This window comes from Cryptomeria japonica, chromosome 5 (genome assembly GCF_030272615.1).
Source record: "Cryptomeria japonica chromosome 5, Sugi_1.0, whole genome shotgun sequence".
Lineage (NCBI taxonomy): Eukaryota > Viridiplantae > Streptophyta > Pinopsida > Cupressales > Cupressaceae > Cryptomeria > Cryptomeria japonica.
The window spans coordinates 328,619,059-328,636,709 of NC_081409.1; the positions used below are offsets into that span (position 1 = coordinate 328,619,059).

At 39.9% G+C, this 17,651-nt stretch overlaps 1 protein-coding gene across 2 annotated transcripts in view; it reads right to left on the reverse strand.

The window, feature by feature from the left end:
- LOC131062195 (DNA repair protein RAD51 homolog 3) overlaps window positions 1–17,651 on the reverse strand; it is a 205,242-nt gene that overhangs the window by 43,690 nt on the left and 143,901 nt on the right. For both annotated transcript variants that reach the window (XM_057995885.2, XM_057995886.2), the window contains exon 8: window positions 2,669–2,735. In XM_057995885.2, coding sequence (XP_057851868.2) covers window positions 2,669–2,735 — 67 coding nt within the window. The remainder of the gene's footprint in view (window positions 1–2,668; window positions 2,736–17,651) is intronic.

The following is a 17,651-nucleotide window of genomic DNA, read 5'->3' on the forward strand; positions in this document are numbered from 1 at the left end:
GTGGAGGAAGGGTATAGATGTGATGAAGGGGTAACGAGGGGCTCGCAAGTAAGCCATCCTTGGATGACCAAAGTGGCATCAAAGCTTGGGTGGCCCTTACACGGAGGAGTCAAGGAACCCAGTTGCATTCCCTACCCATTCCCCCACAAGACTTGATAAATAAGAGAAGGAGAGTTGATAGGTGAGCTGCTAGGTGAAGCAAGAAGGTTGTAGAAGGCAACCTTTCTTGGGCTTGGTGTAGAAATGGCTGCAAGCAAGCCTTCATCTCTCCTTCTCTCCAAGCTTCTATGTATTTTAGTCTTATTATTTGATCTAACCCTAGCTATAATATGAATATGTATGTTTTATATGTATGATCCACATGCAAGAGTTCATTTGCTTAGCAAGTTATTATTTGGTAAGTTCAAATCCTAATCCTAATTTGTAATTCATGCTTTCTTTAGGTAAAAGAAATACAATTTGGGAAGGGGACATTAATGAGACTTAAAAGTGACTAAGTGCTGGAAATGTTTAAAAAGTAAAATAAATCACTTTTTGGAGTTAATAGGCTTAATAAATTAATAAAATGATTTTAAAATGGAGTTTCTGGAAAGTTCCCTAAAAAGTTTATAAAAAAGGGGGATTGAGAGCTCATTTGGGAGGTTGAAGATTATTATTTCTCTTTGTCTAAAAACCCTTGTGGTTTGGTGATTGGACTTGGTTCATCTCAGCCTTCTTGAGGATGAATACCCTCTAGGAGAAGATTGGCTTCGATGGTGAAAGGTCTACCCTGACTAATGTTTGTTGGAGATATCGTTCAAGTAGTTCACAATGCATTCAAAGTTGAGTTATCAAATTTGTATGGTCTCTTTCAAAAACTTTGCAGGAGATTGGATATAATGCAGATTTTTGTGTGAGGACCATAGAGATGCCATAGTTGGTTAATCAGTCAAGCATCCCTTTGGAAGTGAAGAAAATATAATTTGGTAAGTATCTTGGCATGTAAGTTTGGGCATTTTGGCTGCTTCAATGCTTGTCTTGGTATGGGAGAGTTTGCTTGGACGTGGGACTCCTCACCTTAGGCATGAGCTTCATTTGTCTTAAATGGTGCTTCTGTCCTTAGGTTGTGAACTGTTGCTGTTCATGGGAGATTAAGCATTGGTGGGAAGGCGTGGCTTGTTTGTAGCATCAAGTGAGTTAGATGATATTTGTTTTTATTGCTGTGCAGTTTGCTGATCGTGGATTTCAGAGCTTCATTCCTGGACGTATAGGGTACATTTGAGACACCTGTGAGGTATCATTTACTTTGCTTCTGTCGATGTGGAAGCTTGTTGCTGCCTTATATCTGTTTAAAGTAAATATTTGCATATCTCTTCCCTTGGGAACTTGTCCTGGCTGTATACTTGAATATGAGCATATTTGTAAGGGGTTTCTGAGGTTTATTGTTGCTGCTGTGTAATGATTAAAGAGCATCAACTTCATTTGTAGATTGTATATGTTTTCCTGAGCATTATTATTTATCATAACAGTATGGTATTTGCAAAAAAGGTCAGCCCCTTTATACTTCTGTTCTTATCTTCAATTAATGTTGAAAGAATATTATTATTTTCGGTTTGTGCCAATGGTTATTAGTTTATATGCACCTCTCTGTGATTTTGAGTAATATTCATATCACAAAAATATCACCATTTATTTGCAAGTCTGAAACAAAACATTAAAACCATCAAGCAAGCTGTTTCTTAAAATGACATGGTAAAGAATGCAAAGAGCAAGGGTGCCAACTGCTTGACAACAAAGAAGTGCAAACAATTGGGCTGCAATTTGGGGTAGCATCTTACATCAGCACTTATTTCTTCTTTTTATTAGTTCTACCATGGACGGGATTCAATTATTGCCTCACAAAGGAACGTTTGCTACAATCTTATTTATACATTACAAACTGCTTGCTTAATTGCAGGAACAAAAAGGAAACCGATTGCCAAGTAGTTTGTCACTCCAAGGCCCATAGTAAGTGCAATCAAGTAATGGCAGCAGCAGCAATTATAACTAGACAAAAAGTTAAGAATTTAATTTGTGCTAGGTTGAATATCTTGACATATGATATGCTATCCACAAATCCTTATGGTAAAGTATTCAACATAGAAATACAATGCATAAGGATTTTCATTTAAACTTTAATTTACTCATCTTGCAGTTTTCTGTTGGTGTATGTATGTCAAATGAGATCAAGGAAGTATATATCAGAGCCAGAGCACAAGTTTTCATGGTAGCATGCCTGGGTTTGATTACTAACCCACACAAAGTTTGTGATAACAAGGATTGAACTTGTGCCATGCATATGATGATTTTACAAGTTTGAGATTAAACAGCATGCACCATCTTAATGAAACTAATTGCATGATAGATTGTCTCTATTTCACTACGCTAACAACATCCTAGGAAGATTTCTCAGTTCTTCTATTCTACATGTAATGGAATGATAATGCTAATGAATAAAACAGAAAGTTTTAATGATGGAAGCTGCTTGTATTTTTCCATCAATGTGATATCCATCAAATTTTCTGTTAAGTTTATCCATCAAGAGTAACAAATTTGCAAAATCCTTATGATGGCTTATATCAAAATCTATACTTAGGAATTAGCATATCTGTTCTATTGGCACAAAGACAATCTATAATAACAGAATTACCTAAAGCGGGAGCTAGTTGGAATGAACCTCCACTAACTTTCATTGTCACTTGATTTATTAGAACAACCTGCAAAAAAACGAAGAAAATTTATTTGGTATTCTGCTAAAGGATAGAAATTTAAGAAAAAATAGAATGAAAGATGTTATACAAAAATAACGTTCTCTCGTTACTCAGGTTGATGGAATATCCACATACTCCTGAGAAGGAAACGGTTGGTAGATCATTTTTAGTACAGTGGAAAAATGTTACCAATAATTTATTTGGTATTCTGCTTAAGGAGAGAAATTTTAGCAAAAATAGAATGAAAGATGTTATACAACAAATGCATTCCCTCAACTCTCAAATTGATAGAATATCCACATAGTCCTGAGAAGGAAGCAGTGGGTAGATCGTTCTTAGTCCATTGGAAACATGTTAGTGATAATTGTAAAAGGACTAGGAATTGCTTCCAAATGAAGCTAATGGCTGTTAAAAGATATCAAGAAGGCATCTGTTGAAGGGTATTAGGCCTCGACCATCAAGCTCATTGAAGAGATTCAAATATTACCAAACAATCAAAGATTTTGCAGAAATGAATCAAGAATAAGTGAAGAAACCAAAGGAGGTTTAACTTAATTGCATTTTCCATAAACCAAAGCAAGATAGCTGATAAAATGGATAGCAAATGGTTGGTATAAAGGCCAAATAAACTTAATTTTATGCATGCAAACAGGACAAGTTGCAGGATACACATCTAGGAAGGTAGGACACATGAGCAAAAGAGCCTCTGATTCTACAGACAGGAAGAAGTGAATATCTTAAAAAAAGATTGAACCAGGCAAAGAAAGTCCCTCTGAGTTTTGCAGCAGCAAGAATATCTTCATCTTGTGAGCTGAGATAGTTCACAATGTGTAAAGGAATACAAGTGAAAAGTTAGATGCGACCAGAAATAGACAATCCTCAAAAATATGGTCGTATATCAGTCACAGCTCCTACAATTAAGGAGAGCTTGAATCAAATAAAACATAACATCCAAACAACAGGAGATCTGAAAGACATGCTGCAAACCAAGGAAGACTGAGACACATGAATTGCAGGACACAAGGCAAGTTAGGGAAGCTGGCAAAGCAAGTTGGAGAGCAGGTTCCCTTGCCAACAGAGGCTCTAAAATGATACCAATTCCTATTGTTTTTGGCATTCTCTTGAAATATGGACCCACAAATGAAATTTTCTCAGATTTTTAAACCTATACTTTTCTTTCTTTGAGACTCTAGTTGTCTATTTTGATGGTAATGTGTAGAAAAACTTCATATTTATTTGACCTTTGTTTGATATAAATTTTTATCTAAGTGGATTGGCAATGCTTGGTCTAAGGCTTGATCTAGGTCATGTTTTTGACACCATGAGCTATAAAATTTGAGCAATGGATGAGGTAATTTAGCATGAAAATTTCTCCTTAATGCCAAAAGGAGAGTCTGTTGTGACGTTTTCACACATCGCCCCATTGCAAATGGGGGCCCCCTCTTTTCGCTTTTTGTTTTGCCTATTCTTCTCTCTGCTTTTAGGGTTTTGAGCAAGTGAGTGGTCTGTCTGGGCTAGGGCTAAGCCTTAAGGGTTTCTTTTGGATATTTTTCAAGCTAAGTCCAATCAAATTTTGAAAGTTATTAAGCGTCATTCCAAGGGTTGATTATTGAAGTAAGATAAGTCTGTCAGGAAGTCAAATAAGTCTCATGTTAGGTCTAGATTTGGAAATTTTTTTGGGGTAAAATTCAAATTTTGTCTAAGTGTTAGCATTTTGAAGATGAAATTGCATATTCTTGCCTAGGTAAATTTTGATCAAATTTCGGAGGCAAGATGATGCCTGAAATAGAAAAAGTGCTCCCGTCCCTCTCCAAGGGACCAGGGCGCCAATGTTATTTAATGCATATTTGTCACTGACTTTTCTATTTTGTTTTGTGCAGGGTCTCCCGGAGTGATATTTGGACGTGACTCGATACTTTTGAAGATTTTGAAGGCACGAAATTGGTGAATTTTGAAGGTTGAAGGAAAAAGTGCTCCTATCCCTCACCAAGGGACCAAGGCGAAATTTTGAATTCCCTCATCTTGCAATGAAAATAGGCCAAGTATTGGATATGAATGGAAAACAAGTGATTTTCTCCACCCGCTTGAAGAGGTTTTAGCTTGGAAAAGTGAAGGATTTTGTTTGAATCATCAAAAGTGCTCCTGTCCCTCTCCAAGGGACCAAGGCAAAGTGCTCCTGTCCCTCACCAAGGGTCCAGGGCGAAAAGACTTATTTGAGCCATTCCTGGCCTTGTTTGGTCAAATTGAAACATCAAAGGCATGGTGAAGGACGAAATGAACATGATAAAGCATCTAGACTTGATTAAAAACAATGAAATGATGAAGTTTTTGCCTAGAAGGTAAAAAGTGCTCCCGTCCCTCACTGAAGGACCAGAGCACTTTTCTTTATATGCACAATTTTAGACCTTTATTGGACATTAACTTTTATTCATAGCGTGAAGTAAGATGAAATCTTACCTAGCAAACGAATTTCGAGATGAAAAGTGAGACAATTTGGCTTAGAAGGCAAAAAGTGCTCCTGTCCCTCACTAAAGGACCGGAGCACTGAATTTCAAATTCGCACTATCTTTGCAAGGTTAATGTGATTTTATGATTTGAAGAGGTTAAGGGAGGCATGTTTTGTCCATTGAATATAATTTAAGCGGTCTACAAAGGAGTAAATCAACCCAAATGACAAAAAGTGCTCCTGTCCCTCACTGAAGGACCATGCCACTTTTTCAAGTTTCTCCTCTTTGTTTGATATTTTATGGCAAAACTCGACTTGGATAGGAAGGATGAAGGATGTTTTATGCCTTGGACGCGATTGAAGGTTTAAACGAACAAAGAAATACACCAAGATGCAAAAAGTGCTCCCGTCCCTCTCCAAGGGACCAGAGCGATTTTTCAAAAGTGCTCCTGTCCCTCTCCAAGGGACCAGAGTGATTTTCCAAAAAAGTGTAAATTTCTTGCAAGGCCAGGGCAAGTTTGTGATTGAAATGAATGGAAGAAGACATGATTAGCCCATTGAAGATAATTTGGGAAGCTAGCAAAGGACGGATAAGCTTGAAGTTGAAAAAGTGCTCCTGTCCCTCATTGAAGGACCAGAGCACTTAACATGTTATCTAGCCTTTCTCACCAATTTCGGACAAATTGAGGCCAAGGCGCAAGTTTGAAAAAGTGTTTAAAATGCCTTGAAGTGGAATTGAGATGCAAGAGTTGCAAATTTTGACGACAATTGACAAAAGTGCTCCTGTCCCTCTCCAAGGGACCAGGGCGAAATCTCCAAATATGCCCATTTACCTTACATTTTGAAATGCTATTTTTGTTTCCAGGACTCAAGAAGGAGTGGGGAATGATATTCTACGCCTTGAGGGTAATTTGAAGTTGATGTGATCAAGAATTTGTGCAATGGACTCAAAAGTGCTCCTGTCCCTCACTGAAGGACCAGGGCGCTTTTTATGAAACAACAAATTCCCTTCGAGATTATGCTAAGGCAAAGTTGTGTGAGATGGGAAAGATCTTCTAAAGCATGGTGAACAAAGGTTTGACTTCAAAAAATTGAGAATCCTAGCCTAAAATACTAAAAGTGCTCCTATCCCTCACCCAGGGTCCAGGGCGAAAATGTCCTAAGGCACGTTCCTTCTAAAAATCAAGTGAATTAAACTCAAGACTCCAATCAAAAATGCCATTTTAAAATGCCTAGATGAAGTTTTGAATGTGAAAATGAGGAATGCAAGGCCTAGAATGCAAAAAGTGCTCCTGTCCCTCTCCAACGGACCAGAGCGAAGTTAATGGCATTCATTATTTTTTACCATATTTGGGCGTTAATATCCTCCAAATCGCATTAGATGCCAAATTGCTAACTTTGGAATATTTGAAAAAATTAATTAAATTGGCATTTAATAAATTAATTTTGGGCCTCAAAAAATCGAATTTCTATTATAAAGGCATTTAAAATTAATTTTTGTGAAATAAAAAATTAAAAGTTGAGCGCACAAGACATTATTTTGCCTTTATTTGACAAGTCGGCCTACTCCTTTTGAGGTTTTATTTATTATTTCACCTTTTATTTGCTAAGTCGGCCTCATGGGTAAGTAGAAGGTGAGCGCTCTATATATTGGAGGTGTTTTTTTTCACAATTTAAATCATTCAATCATCCTTTCAAGTGCGAAATTGGAGAGCAATTTGAGGAGCGAAATCCAGAGGAGTGGAGCGAATTTCTACTAAGTGTGGAGAAGCTAGTGGAGGGCGAAATTCATCTTGAAGGCTATTGGAGAGGCGTATTTCTTGCTAGTTTGGAGGATAATTTCCAGATTTTTTGAAGACATTTGAAGGCGAATTTCCAGATCTTGAAGAAGCTAGTGGAAGGTGGAGTTCTTTTCCAAGCTAAAGGAGGTGCATTTGATCCAAGGGAGGCTATGATCTACACTTTGCCTAGCGAAATTCATCTTTTTTTTTACATCATTTCTTAGAGTTTAATACTCAAAGGGAAGGTATGAAGAATTACTTTTTTGAAGATCTCATTCAAGACTTATTGTGATCCCATTGCAATTTTGTAAAATCTAAGTCTTGAAAACCCAATTTCCATTCATGATTAATTTGAAAATGTATAGTTCTTGATTTATCATGACTTTTTCAAATTAATATCTTAAGTTTTACCTTTGAAAGGTCTTAAATTTCATGCTTTAAAGTTTGATGCTCAAAAGACTAACTTTAATATTTTGTGTAGGCATCAAATGGAGATCCCAGAGTTGGAAAATCAAGCCAGATCAAGGACGGTCTCCTCCAAGAAGATCAAGCAAGGACAAGGGCGACCTCCTCTAGTCAAGCCAAATCAAGGACGGTCTCCTCCAAGAAGATCAAGCAAGGACAAGGGCGACCTCATTCAGCCTAGCATCGGCAAGGATGGCTTTCTTCGATCAAACATCAGGACAAGGGCGACCTCTTCCAATCCAGCATTACAAGGCGAGGTACATCATCATCCTGAAAATCAAGGACATGAGAAGTCAGAGCAAAGGGTTCGTTGAAGAAGCAGATAGTTCCAGAAGAATTAATTAAGGCTAACTTCTCAACGTTACCAAATTGAGTATCAACCAAGTGTCAAATGAGGTGGCATCCCAGTCATCACTCCTCCAGTCGGATTGATCCACCTCAGCATGTCCAGATTCAATGTACCTAACTCATGGGTGATGGCACAAACTCCAATGTACCTACCCCGGCTATCCATTGGTCGATTTTTCCAGAGAGGACATGTGTCCCAAGCAATACAATTATTTCATTGGTCGAGCATTAAATGTTATGTAATGGTTGTAACAAACCCTAATTAGGGTTTTCATTGTTGAATCTTGGCCATTGATCTCAAATTGATCTAAGCCATCGAATTGTATTGAGGGCACTATATAAGCCCTGGCATTTCATTTGTAAAGGCATATAGTTAGAATAGATAGAAAGCAATAGAATAGAGTTAGTGAATAGAGAGTAGTTAGTTGGTGATTAGAATAGCAATTAGAGTAGAATAGAGAGAGAAGGCAAAGATTGTTGCCAAGATGTTGTTGTAAAAGACTTGTAACTTCATTGAAGAAATGGTGAAATTTATGGGTTGATTCGACAATTTGCATGGTCTCTATACTTCTCATATTTGATTTCGTGTTATTAGATGAGTGGAAGAAATGTGCTTGATTGATGGTGAAATTCGTATATCCATACTACTAGCAGTTTGTTGATTGCGGACTTGCCTTGCGTAGTCAACTGGAATTGTTCAACTTAAGCCTAACTTCAATTATCGCTTCTTCATTGATATGCATCAACCTGATGGTGTCTATGCCTGCAGTGATGATTTGAACATCATAAAGCTTTCCTTCGAAGATCACACTAGCCTTGTGGAGATGGTCCTGCGATGTCAAAACAAGACTTAGTTAAAATTTCATCAAAGATCATTCATTGCTCTTACATTCTTAGTGTTAGGATTAGATCCTTTCCTCGCCCTTATCTTTTTTCCTTTTTTCAAGTCAAAGCTAGTAAAATCCTGTGTTCCAGCAAATATTCAAAGCAAATCAGAAGTTCAATCATCAAATGTAAGTCCCCTTGTGATTCCAGCAAATCACATCATACCATAGAGAGCTTATCCACACATAGAGACCCTACATCGAAGAACCTTGGAGTCATCCTGATTGATCCTTTTCGCGAAATCTTCAACAATCAGAGGCTTTATTCAAGAGAGGATAAGGTACCCTTGGGTATTTTATTCTGTGTTTGATAGTGTACAAAATACACGTCAACAGAGTCCCATACAGTGATACACCAAGTCAATGTTCTGGCTAGGCAGTGACTTAAACATCGCCTGCAAACTATAATATATTGACCATTTTCCAGAAGACAGAAAGAAAATACAATAACTTTCACGAAAACTAGAAATTTTTATTTATATTTATATAAACTCAAGGACCACTTTCAAAATTGTGATATGATTGGCAATGCTAGTGCATTCTCACTTTCAATGTGAGTGCCATTTAAGTGAGTTTGGGCTGCTTTGCAAGTGGTATATAATTTTATTCGAAGGATGAAGGACTATGTGATCCTCGAGACTAGCATTGAGATCTGCTTAGCGGCTTTTACATTTGTTTCCTTGAAATAGATCAAAAAAAACTGGGCTCTTTTGTAAGGAACATATATTGGACTATGACACACACCAATGGCGCTTTGGTTACAATTTCAACAATGCCCAAAATAATCTAGAACTATGAATGATCCTTGGATTTACCTTTTCAAAATGCAAACACTTATTGTGATCTGAGCCAAGATGTGATTGTCAGCACTCCCTTTGCTTTCTAAGTAATCATATGGAACCTGGGGCTATGCCCCATGGCACCAATGACGAATAACTAAATGCCACACTACACAGAACCAATACCGCACTATATGGAACTAAACTTCAATGTCATCACCTCAAGAGATTGGTGTTTCTTTAGTAAGAACCTCAGCTATTGCTCTACTGAATTGGTATTCCCTAGTTTATGTATGTTATAGAGGGATTTCATAGAAGTCAGGATCAACAACAATCCTCAATTACACATAGTGCCACTTTAGATAAATTTTCCATGGTTCAAACTTCACACTACATCAATAGATCATCCATTATGGTGCACACTTGGAAGATGAACAAACATTTCAACTGTAAGGCAAACCATCACCCATTGCGAAACCTAATCTGTCCAGTGACCATTTCTGATTGTATTCTCTTCTCTTGTATTTGTATTTAACCACCTTTTCAACCCCTAAGATCAGCATGTATAGATTCATAAGAATTCCAATTAAAAAACCAGCTAGGAAGTTGTTGGTGTTTCCAACAGATTGCCTGATTATCTCTATAAAATAACTATCTAATCTTTAAGACTCCCAGATCAGTGGCCAATGAACAGGAGATAAAAAAATTGTTCTCCTTTGCACTTTAGGTTTTGCTAAACCTAGGGTGGTAGCCCTTATGACAATATCTTTGATTGATGACCCCTATATGTTAAGATATTAGTTAAAGCAGAAATGTTCTTATAACTTTTAATAAGATCTGTATGATTATTACCAGATTAACTAGATCCTCAATACATCTTCATTACAACACCTTGAGGACATGGAAAACCTCGAACACATTAATGGATTAGAATGATTTTGTATTTCTAGAGTTTTAGAACATAGGTTTTGGACCAAGAATAATCTCAGATCAGTGCCCATCCAAGGCTATAAAGTCAGATTCTCTATGCAAATGCCTTTTTCTAAAAATCAAATGTCATATCCAGATGATGTAACCTTACCACTGCGTTACAATGATATATCCAAGAAAGGGTATTACCTGCAACTTTACTTAGCATTCCCTCATACAACAGACATCCCTCCATATCTTATTCAAAGCATATTTAATCCATTACTTGAATAAAAGCAACAAATAAGATACACCATATAGCAAATGTATATAGCAATCTTACCCAAGGATGCGTTTCCGACAAAATTCTAGGCGTTTTGAAAAAGGAAACGGTTCGAGGATTGGAGGACGTCCCCTTGCCGTCCCCAAAACTCAAGTTTTTTGCAGAAATGTTTCCGCAGACTGAAAATGGAGGAAAAGGTCAGGGACATCTCAAACGTCTCCCAATTGTCCTAGGGACGAGTGTCCATCCCCCCTTAATTGCAGTGTTTTTGTTTTTTTAAAACTTGCCCAGGCTTAAAAAACATTCTTATTCTATTGCTTAGTGGTCCCCACACTTCTAAGTTGCCCTAAATGGTAAAACAACCTAATTTCTTCATTGCTATCTCATTTTGATTGAAGGAGAGAAAAAAAGGAGAAACAAGCAAAAAGGTTTGAAACTTTGAAGGAGAAAAAAAGTTGGAAATAGTAGTTTTGATGTGTTTTTTATGACACCATGCAATGCAAAATAAAATACTAAGTACTCTATCCTGTCTTGAACAAAATCTCCTCAAATATTAAACTTCATGATCAAAGAGGTGACTCCAAGGTTCCTATAGTCAAGTCTTGACTTTATACGTGGACAAACTCAGTGCGTTGATGTGATTGTTGGTAATCCAAGGGGACTTACGTTTATACTTGAACCTGTTGACGTGTCTGAAATCGCATCGCTGCAAACTCCATATGGCCAACGCAGAATAGAATAGCCGACTGATTATCCTACTCTCTCTTGAGATAAGGAAGTCTCTAATGCTGTTTTCTAAGTTTGATCAAAGGAGACAACCTCAAGGTTTCTTTTGTCAGGTCTTGACTGTGGGATCTCTCAGTGGCTTGATGTGTTTATGCTGGAAACACAAGGGGACTTACGCTTGACTGGCAATTCTATGGATAAATTCCCCGGAACCTTTTACGATCTTTCCATCAGATGATATTGGTTAATTTGATGCTGCTTTAGTAGGGCTGCGAGTTTTGTTTTTCGAATAAATAAAAAAGGGGGAGAAAAGAAAGGAAGGATAGGGAGAGAGAGAGAGAGACATGAACTGTAAATTTTAACTAAGACAGCAAATTCAGTCAAGCAGACAAACACGTCCAGGAAACTAGATTAGACATCATCAGCCATTTAGACACAATGCTTGTATAAACTTAGTGCAATCCTCAAAAGAGAAACCAGATTTTCATATTACCAAGTACGATATTAGAATTTCTACATTCATAGTATATATTTGATAATCAAACTGAGCATGAAATGGTCCAGATTAACCATGCGGAAAGAAAAGCAATCAGCTATTCTCTAATGGTATGGACTGTGAAGATTCTATCAGATGCTTGATTGAAAAACTGCTGTGCAAAATAAATAGACATAACTAAAAGCTTTCAAAATTAAGTGAAGAAGGAGACCATGCACTCACAAGGAAACTTGAAAATAGTCTTAATCCATTGTATTAATTCCTGCAAATTCCTTCAGAGCTTTCGCAACAATCCAAGAACTTCTTGCAAAAAGAGGGAAAACCAGTCCCTTTAAATAGGCTTCAAAAAGGATGAATGGCCTAGATTAAATCTAAATAAGTGGCCCAGATTCATCCATAAAGCAGTACTGCCCATACCCATAAATGGGAGGCAAATATCAACAACTACCCAAAAAGGGATAATTACAACAATTTGGAACAAATCAAAAAAAGGGGGCACAAAAGTTTTACAATTTGTTGACCAAAAGTCAACTGTCACCTTTTGGGACAAAAAGTGCATTTTAAGATTTTGAGGGGAAAAAGCACTTTTGAGAAACTATTTTTTCTATTTCGGTTTCACACTCTTTCTTTAGAAATTGGTCCTCGCCATACAGGTATTCCCACCATAAATCACAACCTGCTACCCGTTCCTTGCGAACATACTCCTAGAATTTGATACATAACTGGAATAGTAGACTGAACGGAGGCATGGGAGGGTGGCAAATTTTGTACTGCATGCCCTCGAGATACTGGTCTACGTGCTTTAAACCGTCCTTCCAGCTGGAGCGATTACGCTCGAAGCATAATATGTCTGAATGGAACTGACCAGCAAAACTCAAGTCTCCAACGGAATAAGAAACCTTATCTGCTCCCAACCTTTCTTCCCAGTCTGGCCGGATTACACTGTCGGATAGGTCATTTATCCATCCTGAAACCATTGATCGAAGGATGGTCTTACCTAGTTCTTGCATGTTCCCCAGAATTACCTCACATGCGTTATTTTCTTTGTCAATAATTTCCTAGGCGTCGTTCTTCATGGTGATGGTCCAGTACCATTCTTCGAGAACACTGATGCCATGGGGATCTAGGATGTCAGACAATGTGGGAATTTGCGCATGTGTCCAGAAAAGAGCTCTCATGAGGGGAAGGGTAGAGGCTGCCACTTCGTGCATGTGAAGGGATTCCCTCTTTACCTCCAACAGCCTGACTAGAGTGAGCTCTCGATGGAGGGTCATTTCTTTCACCTCCCTAAGGATCTGTTCTCCCTTTTTCTTGATGTCCTGCATCCATTCCTTGACGGCCTTTGTGGTATCCCGAATTCCTTCAAATTCAGTCGTGCTCCTTTGTGCCAATGCCGTTGGGGGAATATGGGATTCAGAGGGATTGTGCAATGGCCGTAGGAGCTGATCGATGTATCCCTCGGCTTGTTCAGCACGGGCCCAATACATATCCTTTTCCGCTGTGATCTCCTCGAGCTGTCTGAGTATGTTCTGCACTGAATCCTTAAATTCTTCCTTTTCCTGCTCTTTTGTAGCTCGTCCGATGGGGACAGTCGTGATGCTATAATCTGCCAGTGTTATTTGATCTGCTGGCTTGTCTACGGGCGGGGTGGCAATATGAAGAGTGCGGTTCCTTTGTTCATCCCTGGTTACTCTAGAATATGCCCTTGGTTTCTTCTTCCCTTTAGCTTTTGCTTGATCCATTCGCGAGAAGATATCCTCTAGATCGATGGGTGCTTTGGTGGCGGCCCTACGCTGAGCTCTGGCGATCAGCCACTCTTGAGGCACTGTCTGGGTCGATGATAGGGTCAAGTTAGCATTCTGTTCTCCTATGCTCTCAACCGGCTGACCACAAATTCGTGGCTGCCCCACCATCGGAGGAGTGAAAGAGGGAAGAAGCTCTTTGCTTGCAGCTGAGTTCTCCCCTATTTCGCTGAACAACTGTCTGACATCCTCTTGTGAAGGTTGCTCCTCAGTTCTCTCGGGCTCATGAATTTCGTCTATCCTTTGTTCTCCCTTGACGGTGGAATCGTCCTTGGCTGTATTAAGGAGTAGCAACTCGTGACGGCTCTACTGGGTAGGTTCATGCACTTCGACCCCCTGGGTGGATGGGATTTCTCCTTCTTCTATTTGGTTACCCAGTTTGGTCAACTCGAGGTCTTTTGGCTCGGTGTCCAGTACATCAGGTGCAGGAGGATCATTGGCCTCGAATGCATCGATGTCGCTCTGGGAAGGCGGAGCAGGTACACAATCCAATTCTATGGCATCGTCGGACGAACTAGGATCTTTTGAAGATGAAGTGACCTCTGGCCTCTTTATGGGAATCTTCTCCCTTCTTGTTCTTTTGGACGTCCGAGTTCCTCTGCAAGCCTTAGCTTTCTTTCTTTTCTCTAGTTTCTCAGTTGATGTCCCTTCGTCTTCGGAAGACTGAGAGTCAAGACTGCCCATCAAATGGTAAGTGAACTGGACCCCCTCATGGACTAGCCTCTCGATCTGATGATGTAACCACTAATCTGTGTATCTTGCTGGGGCTACCATAACTGCTTCGAAATCTATGATTGGGTCCTGAGACCAATCAATGCCTGGCAAGAGGTGTCTTACTGCTTCGAATTCTCGGACCTGGAGGCAATTTCCTGAATCCGTGAGCTGATCTGGGACCCGACGGTATTCAAAGAGTCGCATCTGCTATACACTCAACCTAGAATATTCCCGTCGCCTGACTTCGTAGTCATCGGAGCAATTTTTCCAATAGTCTTCAATTGACTCCTTTGCTCTATATCTTCGACCATAGGCCCTTTTTGCTAGATTATCATGATCGAAGTATTTCCTTGGGAAATGGTCTTGGAGGCCATAAGAGGCCAATTCCGCAAGGGACTCCTCTGCTAGGGTAGGGGTCCTCAATTGGACATCATGGCTGCCTATGATCATAGGAAATGTGAATCCAGCCTGCTTGCTTTCTCGAAGTAAGATGCCGGCGGGGCGCGATTGCCTTGCCACCTCCATAAGGATTACTTTGTCGGTTGGATACCGTGGAAGTCGAAGGGGGGCACCATCGAAGCCAGCTATTCGGATGTAGGAAAACCTTGGGAACTGAATGAACCAGGCTCCATACCTCTGCACTAAAGTAGTAGCTTGCTCCGAGAGCCTTATGTGCAACCCGCCTTGCATTAGCCTAACCAAGCGCATTGTGAAGGCGTCATTGACGCGTTCATACTGACCAACCGCGTAAGCCGGGCTGTTCTTTTCCCTTTGAGCTATATCCTGGTAGTGCAGCTGCGGGTAGCAATCATAGACTTTCACCCGACCGGGCCCATTCCCGATCTCACCTTTCATTATCAATCCTGGCAGTGGTTGGTTCTTTGCGAACATATAGACCAAATAGGAGGTCATGGTGAAGTACTTCTTTGTTTCGAGCTCAATAAGCTGAGTGTGGATGTTATCGCTTATGATCTGGGCCCAGTCAAACTTAGACTTTCCGGCGAAGACCTGCTCTGTAAAATAGAACATCCACTCTTCAAAGTAGCTGGACTTAGGAAGTCCCATGACTCGGCTGAGTAAGGTGACCATATCCCCATGTTCATTATGAAAATCACTTCTGGGGGTCTTTTTCACAATCCTGGTGCTCGAAGGCCTTTTCTCCTTGAACCATTCTTCGTTAATCAGTGCCTTGCATCGGGCCAGATTCATATCATATGCCCCTTGTGCTTCGTCTATGGTTGTAGCTGTGGGATTATTTGGAAAGGGGATATCAAATGCATCACCGATAGCCTCAGGGGAGAAGTCGGCGATAGTCATATCCTCCAGAAGCACTAATCTGGACTTTGGTTTGTAATGTCGAGCAGCCTCTACTACTAATTCATAGTTCTGGAGCAGCCTCTACTACTAATTCATAGTTCTGGATTGCTGGAGGAAAACCTGCCGCTTGGGCGATGCCACTTTCCACCATCTGCCTAGGCCTGCCATATGCGTTGGGTGAGAAGACCCGATTCCTGAAGTCCTGAATATCAATATGGCCAAGGTCGGTGTCACCAATGTTGTCCCAGATGCTCTGAACTTTCGACTCCCTCAATCCTCCCCTTTGATACTAGTACTTCATCTTTTCAACCTTACGTGGGATGTCTGATTTGGATGCTCGTGAGGTTTTGGCTACAACGGGCGTTTTTGATGATTCCACCGCCGATTTAGGCATCTATCCTGCACAGCCGGATGCGGATTACGAGGTGATACAAGAAAGGTAATGCGGGATAGATAACAAAAGAAGTGCTCCAGCAGGCCGGGATTAATTTAAAGTTTAGTCTAGACATGGAGCAATATTATTTTAGCTAACAGCTTGATCAACTTTACCCGCAGCATATTCTTGAAGATTTGTGACTACGCATTTATACTTATCACTTCTGGATTTTAGATTAACTTTCAACAGAGACAGCATGAAAATTTTCCCAAGTTTGAAAAGAGGTTCAATTTCTGGTGAAGCCTTAAGAGTGGATTTCTAAATTTCGAGCGATTGAACAATGTTTATGAGCACAAGAGATGCAAATTTCAAGAATTCAAGAATTGCGATCAAATTTTACGATTTGCCCATCTGACTTAAACATTTTCTAAATGATCATATGCAACAAAGCGCACTTACCTGATGGGAGCGGAAGCTCTTGCAAAGTTTGAATCCCAACGGTTATCTTTTTGCCTTAAACTTACGCGGTCGCTGGACAAAGAGAACTTATCATTTTAATTGGTTTCCTTCCTACCTTGGGTAATTGGTAATCTGAGCTTAGATAATCAGGAGGATTTAATGCAACACCCTACCTTCTTGCTTTCGGACTTTGGATGGTTTTCAAATTCTGAACTGCGCTTTCCTCCTCGCGAATTTGCAAATTTCGTGTCTTCCACTTCACGCTTTGCACACCTTGCGAATTTCGGAGGTCTAACCCACTTTGGTTAATTTCGGACCTCACACTTCCTCTTTTGCAAACTTGGAAACTCTGCGATCTCCACCTGCTGGGGGCTTTGGGTGTTTGGCGGTTTTCGGAGCACCGACACTGTTTGCAAGTAAAACCTCGGACCTGAAAGACGATCTTGCAAATCTTGGAAACTTTGAATGCCCTTGAACTTCCTTTCGCTATTTACATATAAACTTCGGGCCCGTTGCAGCTTCTGGCGCCTTGGAGTGTATCTCGTGATGACTTCGGGGCTTGAATGGAGAACTTCGGATTCCAAGCGCTACGTTGCCTTGGGCATTCGAAGTGTACTTTGTAAATAAACTTCGGAGCACTCGTCCTTTGTATTCGTCGCAATTTCGGAGCTGGGAATGCGTTTTGCCTATTTTGGAGCTCTTTGGAATTTCGAAGCAAAGGTCCGAATTTGGGGCTTTCTAGCGAACTGAAGTTTCGGACTTTTACGCCCTTCTCGCAACTTATAACACTCCTTTCTAATTCTCGCACCCAGGTTCGAAAGTGATGACCTTGTGATTTCAAATGCTTTTGGACCTGGAAGCATTTGCGCGATTTTGAGAATCACGACGCCTCTATTTGCAAAAAACTTCGGAGCTGGAGGCGTTCTCGCGATTTTCGGACCAAGTGCATCCCTTTTAAATATTTCGCATTTTCTTTATTTTTAAAACTCACTCCAAGGTCCGAAAAAAAGGACTTAAGTGATTTCGGAGGCTAAAGCACTTTTAGCCATTCTTTTTACGATTTTCGCAGTTTTATCCTAGGGTCCGAAAATAGACGCCTGAAGGTTTTCGGAGGGTTGGAGCGCTTTAGCGAGTTTC